The sequence below is a fragment of the Sinocyclocheilus grahami genome, unplaced genomic scaffold (assembly GCF_001515645.1).
Source record: "Sinocyclocheilus grahami isolate Dianchi unplaced genomic scaffold, SAMN03320097.WGS_v1.1 scaffold1048.1, whole genome shotgun sequence".
NCBI lineage: Eukaryota > Metazoa > Chordata > Actinopteri > Cypriniformes > Cyprinidae > Sinocyclocheilus > Sinocyclocheilus grahami.
Window position 1 is genome coordinate 303,653 of NW_015506227.1, and position 16,961 is coordinate 320,613.

Genomic DNA, 16,961 nt, shown 5'->3' on the forward strand with positions numbered 1-16,961 from the left:
ACGGGAAAAACACATCGTTTTAACGACGTAACATCTCGTTATTACAAGAAAATATGTCGTTTTAATAACGACATGACATCTCATTATTACGACATAACTGAGCGGGGGGAAAATGCGTGTGGTGTGGCAGTAATGTGTCACCGCAGGACTTGAACCAGTGATCGTGGTGGGTCAAACACTAACAAAAAGACTAGGATCATTGCCTCCAACTTCTGTATAGCTGCACAGCTTTTACACATTCTCTGACCTACGTTACCCTATACTATGAACGATTCCTTGTTTTGGAAATTAAATTACTCAAAGCTAATATAATGTCCTGTTATTTATGTACGTAAAAGGTAATAAATTATATAAACACAATGGGGTTGGTATGCTAAAATGCTGTCCATGTAATATTAATAATTACATATAAGTAGGCTATGATAAAGACGTGGAATCGGCCTATGTTCAATGTTAGTAGAGATGAAAATATACAAAAAGTTACTTTGTACATAAATATTTCCTATCATTTCACAGGCACTTAAAACGATAAAACGATATGTGGTAGATTACTCTGGTCTGGTTCTGTTCATCATTGATTGGGTGAGAGCAGTTCAATATTTGGAAATCAGGAAATCAGCGGGCGTGGCTTATTATACTACAAGGAAAACGCCGTAAATAACGCGCGCTTTTGTGCAATCAGAACTGCGTTTTTTACGGCGTCCTGTGGCAAGCCGAACGGCGTTAAAACCGGCGCTTTTTACAAACACTAAAACGCCGTTAAATACGGCGTTTTTTACGGTTTACGTGCGTTTTTAACGTCGTCTGCTATCAGGACGCCGTATTTGACGGCGCTATTACTGTTTAAAACGCCGTATTTGACGGCGTTTGGCTGTAAACGCGATTAATCTATAGCGTAATTCTGACCCTTTTGGCTTGCCATACTTATCGCCCAACGGCGCTTATTTAACGCCTGGCGGCGTTATGAAAACGGCGTTTTAATATCGATACGGCGGTGGAAAGCGTGCGAATTATGACCCATATGGCTTTCCATAGCTACCGACGCAACGGCGCGAGGTCAGCGCGCACACACCTGTCGCTCTGCGTCTGCTCTGTTCAGCGAGCGGCTGAGAGGAGCAGCGCCTTCAGTTAAAATAGATATTATGTGGCTTCTCTAATTTTACATGCAAATATAGCCGAAATCACAGCACAGGAATTGCCTTTGTCTTGTCTTTTCTTATGTGCGTTTCATTTCATCAGACGATGGCTCAAATATACATTTTTGTTCAGATTAACGTCTTGGAAGGGAGAGCTGGGGCAAGTTCAAGCTCAAACCGGTGTGCACCGCGAGCGTATTTTGCAGTATTAAACACGTATTTATACCGATTTCATCAGGCTCTGAAAATTCTTCAAAAAGAACACAAAGAATGGCCTTCTCAGCTGCCATAGCTGCAACTCTTGCGTCATCAGATCAGGGTGTTCAACACATCACCGTCTCCGTTTAAAAAACGTTTTGCACCGTTTTGTCGGGGCTGAACGCAGCCCTGGTTATGCATTTCAGTCACTATTTCATATTTATTCTGTTGTCTGGCAACAGAAACAGTAATATATATATAAAAGAAAACTGTTTTATTGAGAATTTGGCTGCATTAAAATACAGTATGTGAGAGAGAGACAAACAAATGTTAAAGGCAACAGACGTGACGTTGTGAATATGCTAATTAGCGTATGACGTCATCTGGCGACATTTAGCGACTTTTCAAACTGGCTTTAGCTACTTTCCATTGAAAGAAGTTGGCAACACTGGCGCTTTTATTGGATTTGATTATAGAAAACAATCTGTCGAGAGGAAGATGAAGCTCTTTCTGGCATGTGGCAGGCAGCCATTGAATCTCAACTGCCAACTTTAATGACACTCCGACTGGCTGCTTTTGAATCATGATTGCTGTTGCTCCTTCCACGAACAGATCAGAAACATTAAATATATTCTTGTGAAAGAAATAAGAAAAAAATCTAATTGATTTGAAAGAACACTTAAAGTCCGTGTAAAGAGACACATAAATGTTAGAAATGTATTGCAGAAACACATTACAAAGACTAGTACTGAATTGTGGAGTTAAACCGTTAAACAGTTTTTCACCAATTCTGTGTTCAGGATTTTGTGGGCGGGGCTAAAACGGTGGCTCGATGACGCAATGGAGCCACCGAGCATGGCCCCTCCCCTAACACTATAAGACGTGTGTTCGACTTGAAGCAGCACTGCGCAGATCGATCGATGTGTAACATTAAAGTACAGAGCTATAGAGAGCAGACGGCTCCTCATGCTTTCGAATCGCTCTCGTGTCATACACTGTTCGTTCTGCACAGCCCTGCTTCAAGTCGAACACACCTAATAACTACAGTGCAGTGGTTTGCCCGATCAAACGCGAGTTACTGCCGTTCGTTTCTACAGCCTAGAGGTTGCTAGCTATGCCTTCGTCGCGTAAATGCATAATACCTGGTTGCAATAATTTACAAAACCGCTCGGTCTCATTTAAATAAGCTGTAGAGGAAGACGGACAGTTGAGAGAGAGACTGCAGCTTTACCTCGAGTGGGCGTGGTTTCAGCGCCGCCAGCGGACACTCCCCCAGCTTCTGAGAGCAGAGAATACTGCTTATTTTTTAGCTTAAGATTTTGATAGCCTATTTTATTCACTTGGCGTTTTTTTTAGCATTGAAATTTGGCTTTGTGGTTAATAACACATTTTTCTGTGGTGTGATAAACTCAGAACACACATTTAATATTGACTTTACACGGACTTTAAGTTATATTTATATATTTATAAGTCGAAGCTACTTGACTTCATCATAAAAAATAAAAAAAATTCTCTCTCTTTATTTATTCCTTCTCTTTCTAGCTTGTACTTATTTGAACAATGTCTAAGAACTTGGTATTACAAGCACTTCCTGTGTCTGTTTGCCTCTTTAAGAAGAATCGCTTTATGTATCCCCCAACTGTAAGTCGCTTTGGATAAAAGCGTCTGATAAATGACTAAATGTAAATGTATATTTTCATGCATTTATTTTAGTTATAATAGATAGGTGCAAAAAATCAAATATGAGTGCCATCACTAATTTAAAAGTCTGTGATTAGCTCTTTTTTTGCCTTAGCTTTGATTCTGGCTTCTGTTTTGTGTTTGTTCTCAGTATGGAATCGTCCTGGACGCTGGATCCTCTCATACTTCTATGTTCATCTACAAATGGCCAGCAGACAAGCAGAACGGTACCAGCGTAGTCAGTCAACACAGCAAGTGTCATGTGAAGGGTGAGTAAGTATAGTGAAAAATAAATAAAATAAACAAAGTGCATAAAATCATCTATCTCAGTTTCACACTTATCATTCATCTAAATTTTCAAAGTATCTTTTTATTTATTATTTTTCTCTCTCCTACACAGGAGGCCTCTTTAAGAAGAATCGCTTTATGTATCCCCCAACTGTAAGTCGCTTTGGATAAAAGCGTCTGATAAATGACTAAATGTAAATGTATATTTTCATGCATTTATTTTAGTTATAATAGATAGGTGCAAAAAATCAAATATGAGTGCCATCACTAATTTAAAAGTCTGTGATTAGCTCTTTTTTTGCCTTAGCTTTGATTCTGGCTTCTGTTTTGTGTTTGTTCTCAGTATGGAATCGTCCTGGACGCTGGATCCTCTCATACTTCTATGTTCATCTACAAATGGCCAGCAGACAAGCAGAACGGTACCAGCGTAGTCAGTCAACACAGCAAGTGTCATGTGAAGGGTGAGTAAGTATAGTGAAAAATAAATAAAATAAAAAAAGTGCATAAAATCATCTATCTCAGTTTCACACTTATCATTCATCTAAATTTTCAAAGTATCTTTTTATTTATTATTTTTCTCTCTCCTACACAGGAGACGGGATCTCCAGTTATGCAGGTAACAGAGGAGGAGCAGCCCTTAGTCTTGAGGAATGCATGGAACAAGCCATGCAGGAGATCCCAAAGTCAAGACACAAGCTCACCCCTTTGTATGAGACTACTGAAGTGAGTCAGAAATGTCAGAAATATACACTCGTATATTCGTTTTAGATGTTTATATTCAATATAGCTATATTAGATTTTTCTATTTCTAGCTTTTCTCAATGCCCACTGTCACAACAACAAATTGTACAACAATGCTGTTTCACATCACATGTTTATACTCTGTAAAAGATTGTGCTGAATGGATCGGAAAGCTACATAATGAATCACAGATAACAAATATATGTTTTTGTCCTATCACACAGTATTTCTAAACCCAAAGAGACAGATGAGGTTTTGAAGGAAGAGCAGACAAACTGAAGACCTACCCATTCAGCTTCAAAGGGGCCACCATCTTAAGTGGACAAGAAGAGGGAGCTTATGGATGGGTCACAGTCAACTACCTGCTTGAGAATTACATAAAGGTATAGTACCGTATATTGTTAGCCATACTGTGTATCTCACAACATCTGAATGTCCTTTACTAAATGTGTTACTGGTCATTACCCTACATTTTTCTCTTTCATGTCTCTAGTATGGTTTTGTGGGTCAATGGCTGTCTCCAGGCAGAGACATGGTTGGTGCTCTAGACTTGGGTAGAGCTTCTACTCAGATCACCTTTGAACTAAACAGACGGTGGAGAACAAAGACAATCTGATGAAACTGCGGCTGTACGGACGAGACTATCAGATTTACACTCAGAGCTTTCTGTGTTATGGGAGAGACCAGGTGTTACTCAAACTGCTGGCACTTCTGATGAAGGTTAAGTGCAAACCTTTAGTCTAAATAAATGATCATCAGGCAAGCTGATTAACTTGATTGTATAACTTCTGATGTTTTCTCTTTATATCTTATAGACTCAGGGTTCAGACCGCTCCATAGTTCACCCCTGCTATCCCGCAGGTTACAGTGATTCCATAAAGCTGAGCAGTGTGTTTGATACTCCATGCATTAAAAGACAAACTCCGTATAAACCTGATGACGACCTGCAAATCAAAGGCACAGGAAACTACGATCAATGCCTGGGAAACGTTTCTCGTCTCTTCTCTTTTAACAACTGTTCTTATTCCAGATGCTCTTTTGATGGAGTCTTCCAGCCCAACATTACTGGAAACTTTATGGTACGAGTTTCTAGAGTGCTTAATATGGAACATATAAACCTTGCGCATTCAGTTCCATTGTATTGGTTTAAATATGCTGTAATGACTAAAATAATAACGAAACCAAATGACGTTCGGTTCTAATAACGTTTGGTCTTGGCATTCTTCCTGTAACGGAGATGAGACATAGTACTAAAATACTCTGGCTTTATTCATAATGCTGCAACAATGCTACTGAATATATAGCATGAACAAGACAGCGCGACGAGTATACGATTACAGAATGAATGAGTCAGTTCTTTTAGCGAATCACAAACGAACAGTGCAGCCTGTAGTTTGATTCCCTATACTAATGACTCCAATGAGTCAGTTCTTCTTAGTGAATCAAACACTGCAATCTGTTAATTGCTTTGCATCCCTAGATGCGCTGCATTGTTTTAATGTGATATGGCCTACAGTAGCTAATTCCTCTTTATTTGGTGCAGGCCTTTTTTCTACACTCATTCATTCCTCCAGAAAGCTGCAGGCATCACCATCACGTCTCCAGCAGATTTAGAGGATGCCATCCGTGTTGTCTGCAACATGAGCTTTCAGGAGGTAAATTGAATTTTGAGCCCTGCAATTTTAAGTTGACTTGTCAGTAATTGACCAGAAAAAATGTAAGAACATTCTACAACAACCAATTAAGAGAACTTGCATTTTTCCTCTATGAAAAGATATTTAATAGGCCTATGTTCACTTTGCATTGTGTGATTCAATCATTAACAACTGATGCAATATTTAAGCTGTTTGTCTGTCAAGTGTTTCACCAGACTTAATAAATAATTCCTAAGCCTAGTTTTTAATTAAACTTAAATGTGATGAAATTTTAAATATTCCCCCAGGCAATATCTCTTTCTAACTTCCTCTCTCTCAGATGCAGAATAAGTTTCCTGATGAGGGGAACCAGTTGAGGGATTACTGTGCAGATTCCATCCTTCTGCAGGTGCTCCTGATCAATGGATATGGCTTCAATGATCTCTCCTTCCCACACATCTCCTTTCGGGAGAAAGTAAGCCCTCAGGAAGACAGCTCTATATGCAGTTTTAAGTTATAGTTATCATATCCTGTCAAGCCAATGTCAACTTGTTACTTTGGTTTGCAGGCTGAAGACACTTCTGTCGGCTGGTCCCTTGGCTACATGCTAAGTTTAAGCAACTTGCTGGCAGCTGAAAATGTGCTTGTGAGAAAAGCACTGTGCCCAGATGCCTGGCGTGCTGCTGTCTTCCTCTTCTCAGTTCTTCTTATTGCGTCTATATTTTTTCTGCTGCGAACCTATAGGTGAAAGAATGCCACTAAATTATGTTGTTGATCATTATGCACTAAAGAGTTTTTCTGTCCTTAAGGGAAAAGCTGTAAGTATATGCAGTATATGAAAAAGTATCAACTTTTGTCAGTAAAAGTAAAAACGTCAGATTGTGTCAATGTAATTCGCTGTCAAATTGATGTGGAATTCACGAAGACGTCTGTTAAGTATTAAATTGACATGAATTAATATGTAAACAGAAGAATAGAACCAGCACTTCCAACACTAACATTTCAGAAATCCTATCTGGTCTTTAAACGGCCTTGCTTCCACTTCTTAATGACTCTGTTGAATGTGGAAATTTAGAACAAGGAAATATTTCTTTTTTTAGCCACCCACTGTTGCATAAACCTCTTGGTTTCTGATCCTCAATCGGCTGAACAGAAGAGTCTATTGGTTGTTGTGTGTGGGCCCACAGTTCATGACATCTTTGTACTACACACAGTACTTACTTATTTTTTTTTATGACTTTTTATTTCATATTCTGTTTTCTTTTATTTCGTCCAAGAGTCAGAATTGTATTAAACTCTAGAATTGTTATAATAAAGACAAGTGTATTATTGCAACGGTATGTTGTCCTTTTTTCATTTATTTTACAAATAAATCATTTAAATCACAGATGTTCTATAGAATATTTTAATACCGCCTTTCAATGATAAGCGCATTTTAGTATTCACATGTACAACGCCATACTGGAGGCACCCAGCTAGGAACATTTCTTAGGCGGAACCTTTTACGAAGTATCAGAAACAAGAGTCTGTTGACGAGGTTGCACAGTTAGGAAGTGTGCGAATTCAGATAACAACGGACAACGCAAATCTAGCCCACATCTGTTGTATTTCTGTTGTCATTGCATTGTGTTTTTATTTCGTTTTGATGCAGTTAAAACAGTGACAGCCACTCAAAATGTTCGCAGGGTTACCGGAGTTGGGAATATCCAATGGAGAAGATCTGAAAGAAACTCTCACTAACTGTACAGAACCCCTGAAAGCCATCGACCAGTTTCAGGTTAGAGCTTAATACACTTGGATATGTACCTCTTTCTCTAAAACAGTCACAGTCTTTAAATGTCTTGCATTAGGCATAGAGCATTTCGCTCGCATGCAGCAGTCATCTTCATTGATTATAATGGGAGGGATCTAGTTTCTGGCGTCGCTTGCAGTGTGACTTGTCATATGACAGATATCTATTTGAGCTTACTAATTAATATGTTACTAGTACTTATTTGAATTACTAGTAAGTAATCCAATATGCCCTCTTCTAATATCTAATTGTAGCTCATTACTAATAACTAAGGAATAAGTAGTGCCTTGTGAAAAAGAAGAGTGCAATTGTAATAAATGTGCAGTTCAAATCTTAAACGTATATATTTTTAAAAAACTGTTCTTGCAGATAATATAGTATTAATGAAATAAAAAAGCCTTTAAGTGTATGTACAGTCCACGTTACTGACTCTTAACACACTTAAGTACACTTTTAAAAAAATTGTTTTGTAATATTGTCAGATTAATAGTTTGTTTAAAGTACGTTTTAATTTTTTAAATCTTTTGTACACTTAGTTTGATGTGTTGTCTAACATACTAATGCACATGTAATTTGCTTGATTATATTTTAACTGTAGTGTGTTATTTGGTATTACATTTAAAGTGAATATATTTAAAATGTGTTAAATTGCAACTTCATCATTACAAATATATTATAGTTTATATGTAGTTTCCTCAGAAATGAAAGTATATTTTAGTTTGCCATAAATGCCTGTCAGTACATTCAACAGTGCACTTAAACTATATTTCACTAACAGTAATTAGGAAATTACATATAAAAAGTGCTACTTCATCTGGTTAAAAAACTTTTTTTTTAAACTTATTGCAGTTGCATTGAAATTAAGTGTCTGAAAACATATATCTAAGTATATTATTTAAAAGCATATTATTTCCATAAATAGTACTTTTCTAAAAAGTATGTTCATGTTGTGTTGTGTCTTGCTGTGTTTTTAATACAACTGTATTGTCATTCACAGATGGAAAATGGCATATTGTTGCCAACCCTACAGTCTGCATTGCCTTTCCTGGACCTTCACGGGACTCCACGGCTGGAGTTTCACCAGTCAGTCTTTGATGAACTTCGAGAAAAGCTGATGGAGCGTGTTGCCACCATTGCAGAGGGCAAGGATGAGGACAGGTGAATGAAAAGTTTGATTTCAAACTTTTTTTTTTTCATACAGCAGATCATAATCATAATCAGCGGATAAAAATCATACTAATGCATCCCCTAAATTCACACAGGTATGTAAAGCTGGAAGAACTTCTTGAGAAAAGCTTCCCATTGGTGAAGATGCCATCCATACAGCCCATTGTCATGCAAGTGCTAAAACATCTGCCAAAGGTTTGAATGTGTTCTGTGCAATGACTTATTACTATAGTGGTTGGGTGTCAGATATATTTCAAGAAAGCACAGTATACAGACTCATTTTAAACCTTATTTTGCATATTTCAGCCTTAGGTGTGCAATCTATTTTTGTTAATTTATAATTTATTATTATAGTTATCATAACAGTGCTTTTACAAACCCAATTCCAAAAAAGTTGGGACACTGTACAAATTGTGCGTAAAAAAGGAATGGAATAATTTACAAATCTCATAAACTTACATTTTATTCACAATAGAATATAGATAACATATCAAATGTTGAAAGTGAGACATTTTTAAATGTCATGCCAAATATTGGCTCATTTTGGATTTCATGAGAGCTACACATTCCAAAAATGTTGGGACAGGTAGCAATAAGAGGCCGGAAAAGTTAAATGTACATATAAGGAACAGCTGCAGGACCAATTTGCAACTTATTAGGTCAATTGGCAACATGATTGGGTATAAAAAGAACCTCTCAGAGTGGCAGTGTCTCTCAGAAGTCAAGATGGGCAGAGGATCACCAATTCCCCCGATGCTGCGGCGAAAAATAGTGGAGCAATATCAGAAAGGAGTTTCTCAGAGAAAATTGCAAAGAGTTTGAAGTTATCATCATCTACAGTGCATAATATCATCCAAAGATTCAGAGAATCTGGAACAATCTCTGTGCGTAAGGGTCAAGGCCGGAAAACCATACTGGATGCCCGTGATCTTCGGGCCCTTAGACGGCACTGCATCACATACAGGAATGCTACTGTAATGGAAATCACAACATGGGCTCAGGAATACTCCCAGAAAACATTGTCGGTGAACACAACCCACCGTGCCATTCGCCGTTGCCGGCTAAAACTCTAAAGGTCAAAAAAGAAGCCATATCTAAACATGATCCAGAAGCACAGGCGTTTTCTCTGGGCCAAGGCTCATTTAAAATGGACTGTGGAAAACTGTTCTGTGGTCAGACGAATCAAAATTTTAAGTTCTTTTTGGAAAACTGGGACGTCATGTCATCCGGACTAAAGAGGACAAGGACAACCCAAGTTGTTATCAGCGCTCAGTTCAGAAGCCTGCATCTCTGATGGTATGGGGTTGCATGAGTGCGTGTGGCATGGGCAGCTTACACATCTGGAAAGGCACCATCAATGCTGAAAGGTATATCCAAGTTCTAGAACAACATATGCTCCCATCCAGACGTCGTCTCTTTCAGGGAAGACCTTGCATTTTCCAACATGACAATGCCAGACCACATATTGCATCAATTACAACATCATGGCTGCGTAGAAGAAGGATCCGGGTACTGAAATGGCCAGCCTGCAGTCCAGATCTTTCACCCATAGAAAACATTTGGCGCATCATAAAGAGGAAGATGCGATAAAGAAGACCTAAGACAGTTGAGCAACTAGAAGCTTGTATTAGACAAGAATGGGACAACATTCCTATTCTTAAACTTGAGCAACTTGTCTCCTCAGTCCCCAGACGTTTGCAGACTGTTATAAAAAGAAGAGGGGATGCCACACAGTGGTAAACATGGCCTTGTCCCAACTTTTTTGAGATGTGTTGATGCCATGAAATTTAAAATCAACTTATTTTTCCCTTAAAATGATAAATTTTCTCAGTTTAAACATTTGATATGTCATCTATGTTGTATTCTGAATAAAATATTGAAATTTGAAACTTCCACATCATTGCATTCTGTTTTTATTCACAATTTGTACAGTGTCCCAACTTTTTTGGAATCGGGTTTGTAGTATAACAGTGACAATCTGTTTGCACCCTCATGCAGGTACCTGAGAAGAAGCTGAAGCAGGTGATGGCTGATAAAGAGCTGTACAAAGTCTGCGCAGTGGAGGTGAAACGGCAGATTTGGCAAGACAATCAGGCTCTTTTCGGGGACGAGGTGTCTCCTCTATTGAAACAGTATATTGTGGAGAAGGAGGCGGCTCTTTTCAGCAGTGACCTCTCCATCCTTCACAACTTTTTCAGTCCTTCACCCAAAACACGGCGACAGGGTGAGGTAAGTGGCAGGTGTTTTTTCTTACACTATTGGAATTAATAAAGTCATTTTTTAATACATTGAAATTTCAGTTGTAACTGTAATTTGCTCAGTTAGATACAGAGCCTATATTATAGTATGTTTATACTAAAGCAGAATGGGCTAGTCTAATTTGGACTATTTGGATCAATAATCTTATTCATTTGAAAACTGTGTCAGTATTAATGTACTGTTTCTTAAAGGAAATTCTAAAACATTAAAACCATTATTATAACATTACAAAAAACTTCTCATTTTCTAACAATACTATGCATACCTAAAAAGATTTTAAGATGAATTTTGAATGTGAATAGCACAAGTAAATGTTCTTGTAATGTTGTATCAATGTGATTGTGTTAACGTTAATCTTATGTTCTTCTAATTCTAACGTACTAATGTCAGTTTTTATGTGATTTTTGTAATTTAGCATGATGGTAATTTAGTGTTAATGTAATGTTATGTCAATGGTATTGTAAAGGTTGTTTAATGTTATTCTTATTTATTTATTCTTTTCTTTTTTTTTGACAAACTTGGTTTTTGGTGATTTATATGTGAACTCTGTCCACACTGTGAATTTTTTTTTTTTGTCAGGTGGTGTTGAAGCTGACTCAGATGATTGGGAAGAATGTGAAGCTCTATGATATGGTACTACAGTTCCTGCGGACACTATTCCTGCGCACACGGAACGTTCACTACTGCACCCTGCGAGCTGAGCTGCTCATGTCCCTCCATGACCTTGACATCAGCGAGATCTGTTCAGTTGACCCCTGTCACAAGGTGTCTGTTTTCAACTGCAACTTCATGATTAAGCACCATTGGTAGAGGCCTTCTATTTATCATGTTTGTGTAAAATGGTCTGAGTAACTGTTACAAAAAGGTACAGGAACTGAACTCTTTCTGAAAGTCAGACCTGCAAACAGTGTTTTGGCTGTTTATAAATGAAAACAATTCAAAACGGTTTGGAACTATTGCAGTGTGTGATCATGTACCATAAAGTTGACCACTTTCAATTCAAACACACCCTACAATGCAAAATACTTATCTCTGCTCTTATCCTTTGGTAGTTTTCTTGGTGTTTGGATGCCTGCATCAGGGAAAAGTTTGTGGATGCTAAACGGGCCCGAGAGTTACAAGGTTTCCTGGATGGGGTGAAGAAAGGGCAGGAACAAGTGTTAGGGTACAAGATTCACCTATCCATACAGATACAAGGTAACATAGCTTACCCTTAAAAAATAAAAATGTTACACTCTGTCTCTGTTTCTTACAGTGACCTGTCTATGATCCTCTGTGACCCATTTGCCTGTAACACACTAGTGTTGAGTACTGTGAGGAACCTTCAGGAGCTATTGAGCCAGGATGCCCTGCCCAGAGTAAGAACTCAGTTGATTTTAGATTATAGTAGACTTTTTTTTGTGTGTTGTTATTGCCAACAAAAACGTATTAAAAGTAGTTTTTGGTAATTAGGGATGTAACGATGCATGGGCCAGTTGAAAATCAATTAAAAAAATATGCGATGATTTAAATCGGTTGAGATGTTAAATGAATCTCAATACAGTTGGGGTGGTTGTTTATATGAATGTATCTCTGAGGGGAACTGACTGTCTTTAGAAAAGTTTAGATGACATTTTCTTTTCATTTTGCATCTGTATAATGCATATTAAAGTACTGTTTATAAGAGCAGCGCTGCTTTGTTTACAGCAGTAATGAAGGAAACGCTATATTTCTGCTTTTCCATAAGCACCACCTGCTGGCAGAGAGTGAATTTGCATTCTCATTCAACCCATCTGCTGTTTCTGTTCAGATGTTTCATGTAGTACAGTTTCACAAAGCTAAAATTGGTTTTGCTTCAGGTTTGAAAATAATACAATATCATTTAAATCCAAAACTGCTCATGCTGCGTGCATGCAGCATCTTTGTTTTTAACGTGATTAAAATGCAGTGGTTGCTTCTAAATTTAAATAGAAAGAGCACAGACAAACCCTTAGTTTGTTTTTATTAAAAGATTTATTTTATTTGCATTAATTTATTTGATTTTGGATTAGTGTTAAAATATATAGTTTTGTTATTCTAAATATTTCAATTTCACAAAGAAATGTGAAGCATTTTGTTCAAGCAATAATAAAAGGGCACCTTTTCATTTATAACTTAAAACTCATTTTGTTAAAATCGTCAGAAAATCATATCGTGGAATCAGTTTCATAAATCGTATCGCATTGTGAGTTGAGTGAATTGTTACATCTCTATTGGTTATTAAAATAAAGCTGAAATTAAGTAGAATATAAATATTAGATGGAAAAACGTAAACTTTGCAAGTTCAAATTGTAGAGTAAATTGTATAAATTCAATTAAGATAATATACAAAACTGAAACAAAAGTAAATTCAATCGAAATAGAAATATTTAAAAGATTAATAAAGCACATACATCTTTTAAACTTAAAATATAACATTAAAAGTTAATTTGAAATATTAACACATGCAATAATAGTATAGAAATAATACTAAAATAACATGCTAATATTTCATGCTATGAAATCACTCTGTGTTCATGTACAGGACAGCCCTGAGCTTCTCCTTCTGCTGCGGATGCTTTCTCTTGGCCAGGGTGCCTGGGATATGATTGACAGCCAGGTTTTTAAAGAGCCCCGAATGGTAAGATTAACTCTTGGCATTCTTCAATACACTATAACCTAACATTTGAAATGGGTTTGTACAATTACTCAAGGCTGGTCTTGTTTTCCATCAGGATTTGGAGGTGGTAACGCGCTTCCTGCCTGCCATGATGTCAATAGTGGTGGATGACTACACGTTCACTGTGGAGCAGAAACTGCCGAGTGAGGAGAAAACCTCTCTGACGTACCCTACCACGCTGCCTGAAACCTTCTCCAGGTATGCTCCTCAACTCAATATTTTCAGCAAACACTCAGTTTTCTAAAATGGATGGTGTTTTTGTCTTGTCTAGGTATATACAGGAAAACAGGGTGGCGTGTGAAATCGGTCTTTATTATGTGCTTCATATTGCTAAGCAGAGGAATAAAAATGCTTTACAGCGGCTTCTGCCTGCACTGGGTGAGACTCCTGTCAGATACTTTGGATTAATGGATCCATTAGTCAAAGCCTCACAGACACTGATCACTTTGTGTGTGTGTGTTTGTGCAGTTGATACCTATAACGACATGGCATTTGGAGACATCTTTCTCCATCTTCTCACTGGTCATCTGACTCTGCTTTCTGATGAATTTGGATCCAAACAGGGTGGCGTGTGAAATCGGTCTTTATTATGTGCTTCATATTGCTAAGCAGAGGAATAAAAATGCTTTACAGCGGCTTCTGCCTGCACTGGGTGAGACTCCTGTCAGATACTTTGGATTAATGGATCCATTAGTCAAAGCCTCACAGACACTGATCACTTTGTGTGTGTGTGTGTGTGTTTGTGCAGTTGATACCTATAACGACATGGCATTTGGAGACATCTTTCTCCATCTTCTCACTGGTCATCTGACTCTGCTTTCTGATGAATTTGGATCTGAGGAGTTCTGTACTGCAGTCTTTGATAACTTCCTCCTCACATCTTTCTCTAGGTCTGTATTACCTTTTTATAGACCAAATTCTTCAGTGCTTGAAAAAAAATCATTAGTCAGATAAAAATCAAGTGGCTCAGTTCACTGCAGTTCTAGTATGTTTTTCGCTCTCGTTTGCAGTAAGGAGAATGTTCACCGACACTGTCTTCGCTTGCTGAATCATCTCCATCAGAAGGTGCTGGTGTCCTACATGGAAACCTTAATGAAGACGCTTGAACCACCAAAACAGGTATTAAAACAGGAAACGGAATGAATGTGAATTTGCTGAAATAATGCCTAAATTACTGTAACTACTGATTAACATTGTCCAATTTTAATGCAACAGTGCTGGTCCATTTTTCAGTGGCCTTATAGTTCTGGGAAATATTTTTCTCATTCATTTTTCCCATAGGGATTATAAAAAATACTATACAGACTTAAAGAAAAAGTTGCAGAGTTATAAGACATAGATCAATCCAACCAGATATGAGCAGAGTTACAACATTACAAACTTTTATTATTTATAGAAAATTATATTTGTTGGAATTCTGCTGCTGAACACAAATCTAAAAAAATAAGTTGAAATAATGTAGGCTGATGCTTTTTTCAGCAGAAGCATATACCATTGGTTAACCATAAGTAGTAGTATTTGGTAGTGATTAAGTAATTTGATTTGGATTAACGATTACCAATTTTTTTTCCCATTGAAACAACATGCACTGATGACTCGTTTTATAAGACCAGATTAAGAAAGTAAATGGAGTTAATGTTGACTTTAAAGGTCGCTAGATGGCACCTCATCCACTTCTGTTCACAGATGATAAAAGTATTCTCTGTTCCTCTTTGTACTGTTTCTCTTATGCTGACATTTTATAAAGTAACCATGTTTTAATTCATGCTATTACAGAGCAGTGAGTCAGTGAAGGAGCTGTACACCCTGTTGAAGGAGAAGCTCGAGGCTTCTAAGAAAAGCCCCCCAGAGCCAGAGGAAGCCCCTTCTCTGGATCTGGGCCTTCATCCTGTTACTGTGCCCTCCACCCCCTCCACCCCCACAACCCCTCTTAGAGAGAGAATGGATGCCCCAGCCACTAGAGAGCAGCAACAGCAATCACGTTCACATGGGGATAGACCACAAGCCTTATGTCATAAAGACTGACCTGAACGTGTGTAAAATCCAACAGTGCTGGTTATGAATTTAGTTTTTCTTCTTTTTCTCTTTTATAAGGGTCATTTTAAAAGCCTTTTCCATTTTGCAATTTTGTTGGCTCAGCTCTTTTTCCATTTATATGTTTCTTTTAAGACAATTTAGTCTTGTTTCATTGTTGTATGAGTTCAAATATAGTCTCTTATGTACAGCATTTCATGGTTAAGTATGTTTTGCTTTGGATTGTGTCAGTGACAAGCCCTCGTGTAAATAAAACAATTGGTAAGAAAGTTTACAGTCCTTGATTTTGGAGTGTTTAAATGCATTAAACTTAACTGATTAGATGGGGGTTTTTGCCCAATACTGTGTCCAAGCCAGACATGACTAAAAGACACAACACAATCTGTCACTGCCATTCAGAAGATTGGCAGCCTCTCTTTCTGCAAGCAAACTGCTGTCTCGCACCCGCAACCAAACAGATAAGTACAAAGTGTTATTATTATTATTATCATTATAAAAATAATGATAAAAACATTTAACAATATACAAAATACATACTCAGTAACTGATACAATCTTTGTCATGGAATGCACTTTTTTTACATAAGGTTTTTAAGGTCTAAGGTGAATTATCTGTTTGTTGCTTTCATTATGGCTGTTAAAATAATATGGCTATAAAAGTAGGCAAAAAAAAAAGGAAATATGGAATATTAAAAAGTGATTTTCTGGCCCTGGAAGTGTCATGAATATTTGTACAGTTTTTAAAATTGTCTATAGTGTATCCTAGGTTTCTTCAATAAGTAATATTTTCCCCATTGGATCTATATGACACTAGTGGCAAAAACAGTATTTTTTGCGTGCTCTGGTCAATTTTGAGACTGGGCTATTTTGCTTCCATAACGTATTCTTTCAGACTTGTGGAAAAAAACTCTAAAGTACACATTTGATGTACACATAGGTGTTTGTTCATATAACATTCATAACATTTTATTACTAAAACTTTAAGTCTTTCATTTCCTGACCGAGTATTGGCAGTGTTTTCTGATTCATGGAGCGATAAAACTAAATATCTTTAATATCAAAATCCCTTTTGTAAAAAGTAGCCTATGTCAGCAGTATGTGAGCAAAATTTTAAACCTGGTTTCATTCAATGTTTAGATTTCTGTTCTATGCAAATGAGTGTCTTTTAATGAGATAATGATTTGCATATTTAAACAATCTAATTTTCATTAAAGGGGTTATATGATGCGATTTCAATTTTTCCTTTCTCTTTGGAGTGTTACAAGCTCTTGGTGCATAAAGAAGATCTGTAAAGTTGCAAAGACTAAAGTCTCAAATCCAAAGAGATATTCTTTATAAAAGTTAAGAGTCAACCAC

The 16,961-nt window shown here is 37.2% G+C and overlaps 1 protein-coding gene and 1 pseudogene across 1 annotated transcript; both read left to right on the forward strand.

Annotated features, from left to right (window-relative positions):
* The first annotated feature begins 3,556 nt into the window (after positions 1-3,556).
* On the forward strand, positions 3,557-6,876 carry LOC107566116 (ectonucleoside triphosphate diphosphohydrolase 2-like; annotated as a pseudogene).
* A 279-nt stretch (positions 6,877-7,155) lies between these two features.
* Positions 7,156-16,049, forward strand: LOC107566125 (negative elongation factor B-like). The gene is made up of 13 exons (XM_016251502.1): positions 7,156-7,454; positions 8,467-8,627; positions 8,732-8,831; positions 10,635-10,865; positions 11,475-11,660; positions 11,948-12,060; positions 12,151-12,253; positions 13,438-13,533; positions 13,628-13,770; positions 13,844-13,950; positions 14,321-14,462; positions 14,583-14,691; positions 15,349-16,049. The coding sequence occupies exons 1-13, from the start codon at positions 7,353-7,355 to the stop codon at positions 15,595-15,597; spliced, it is 1,842 nt and encodes a 613-aa protein (XP_016106988.1). The 5' UTR covers positions 7,156-7,352; the 3' UTR covers positions 15,598-16,049.
* Positions 16,050-16,961: the final 912 nt, after the last annotated feature.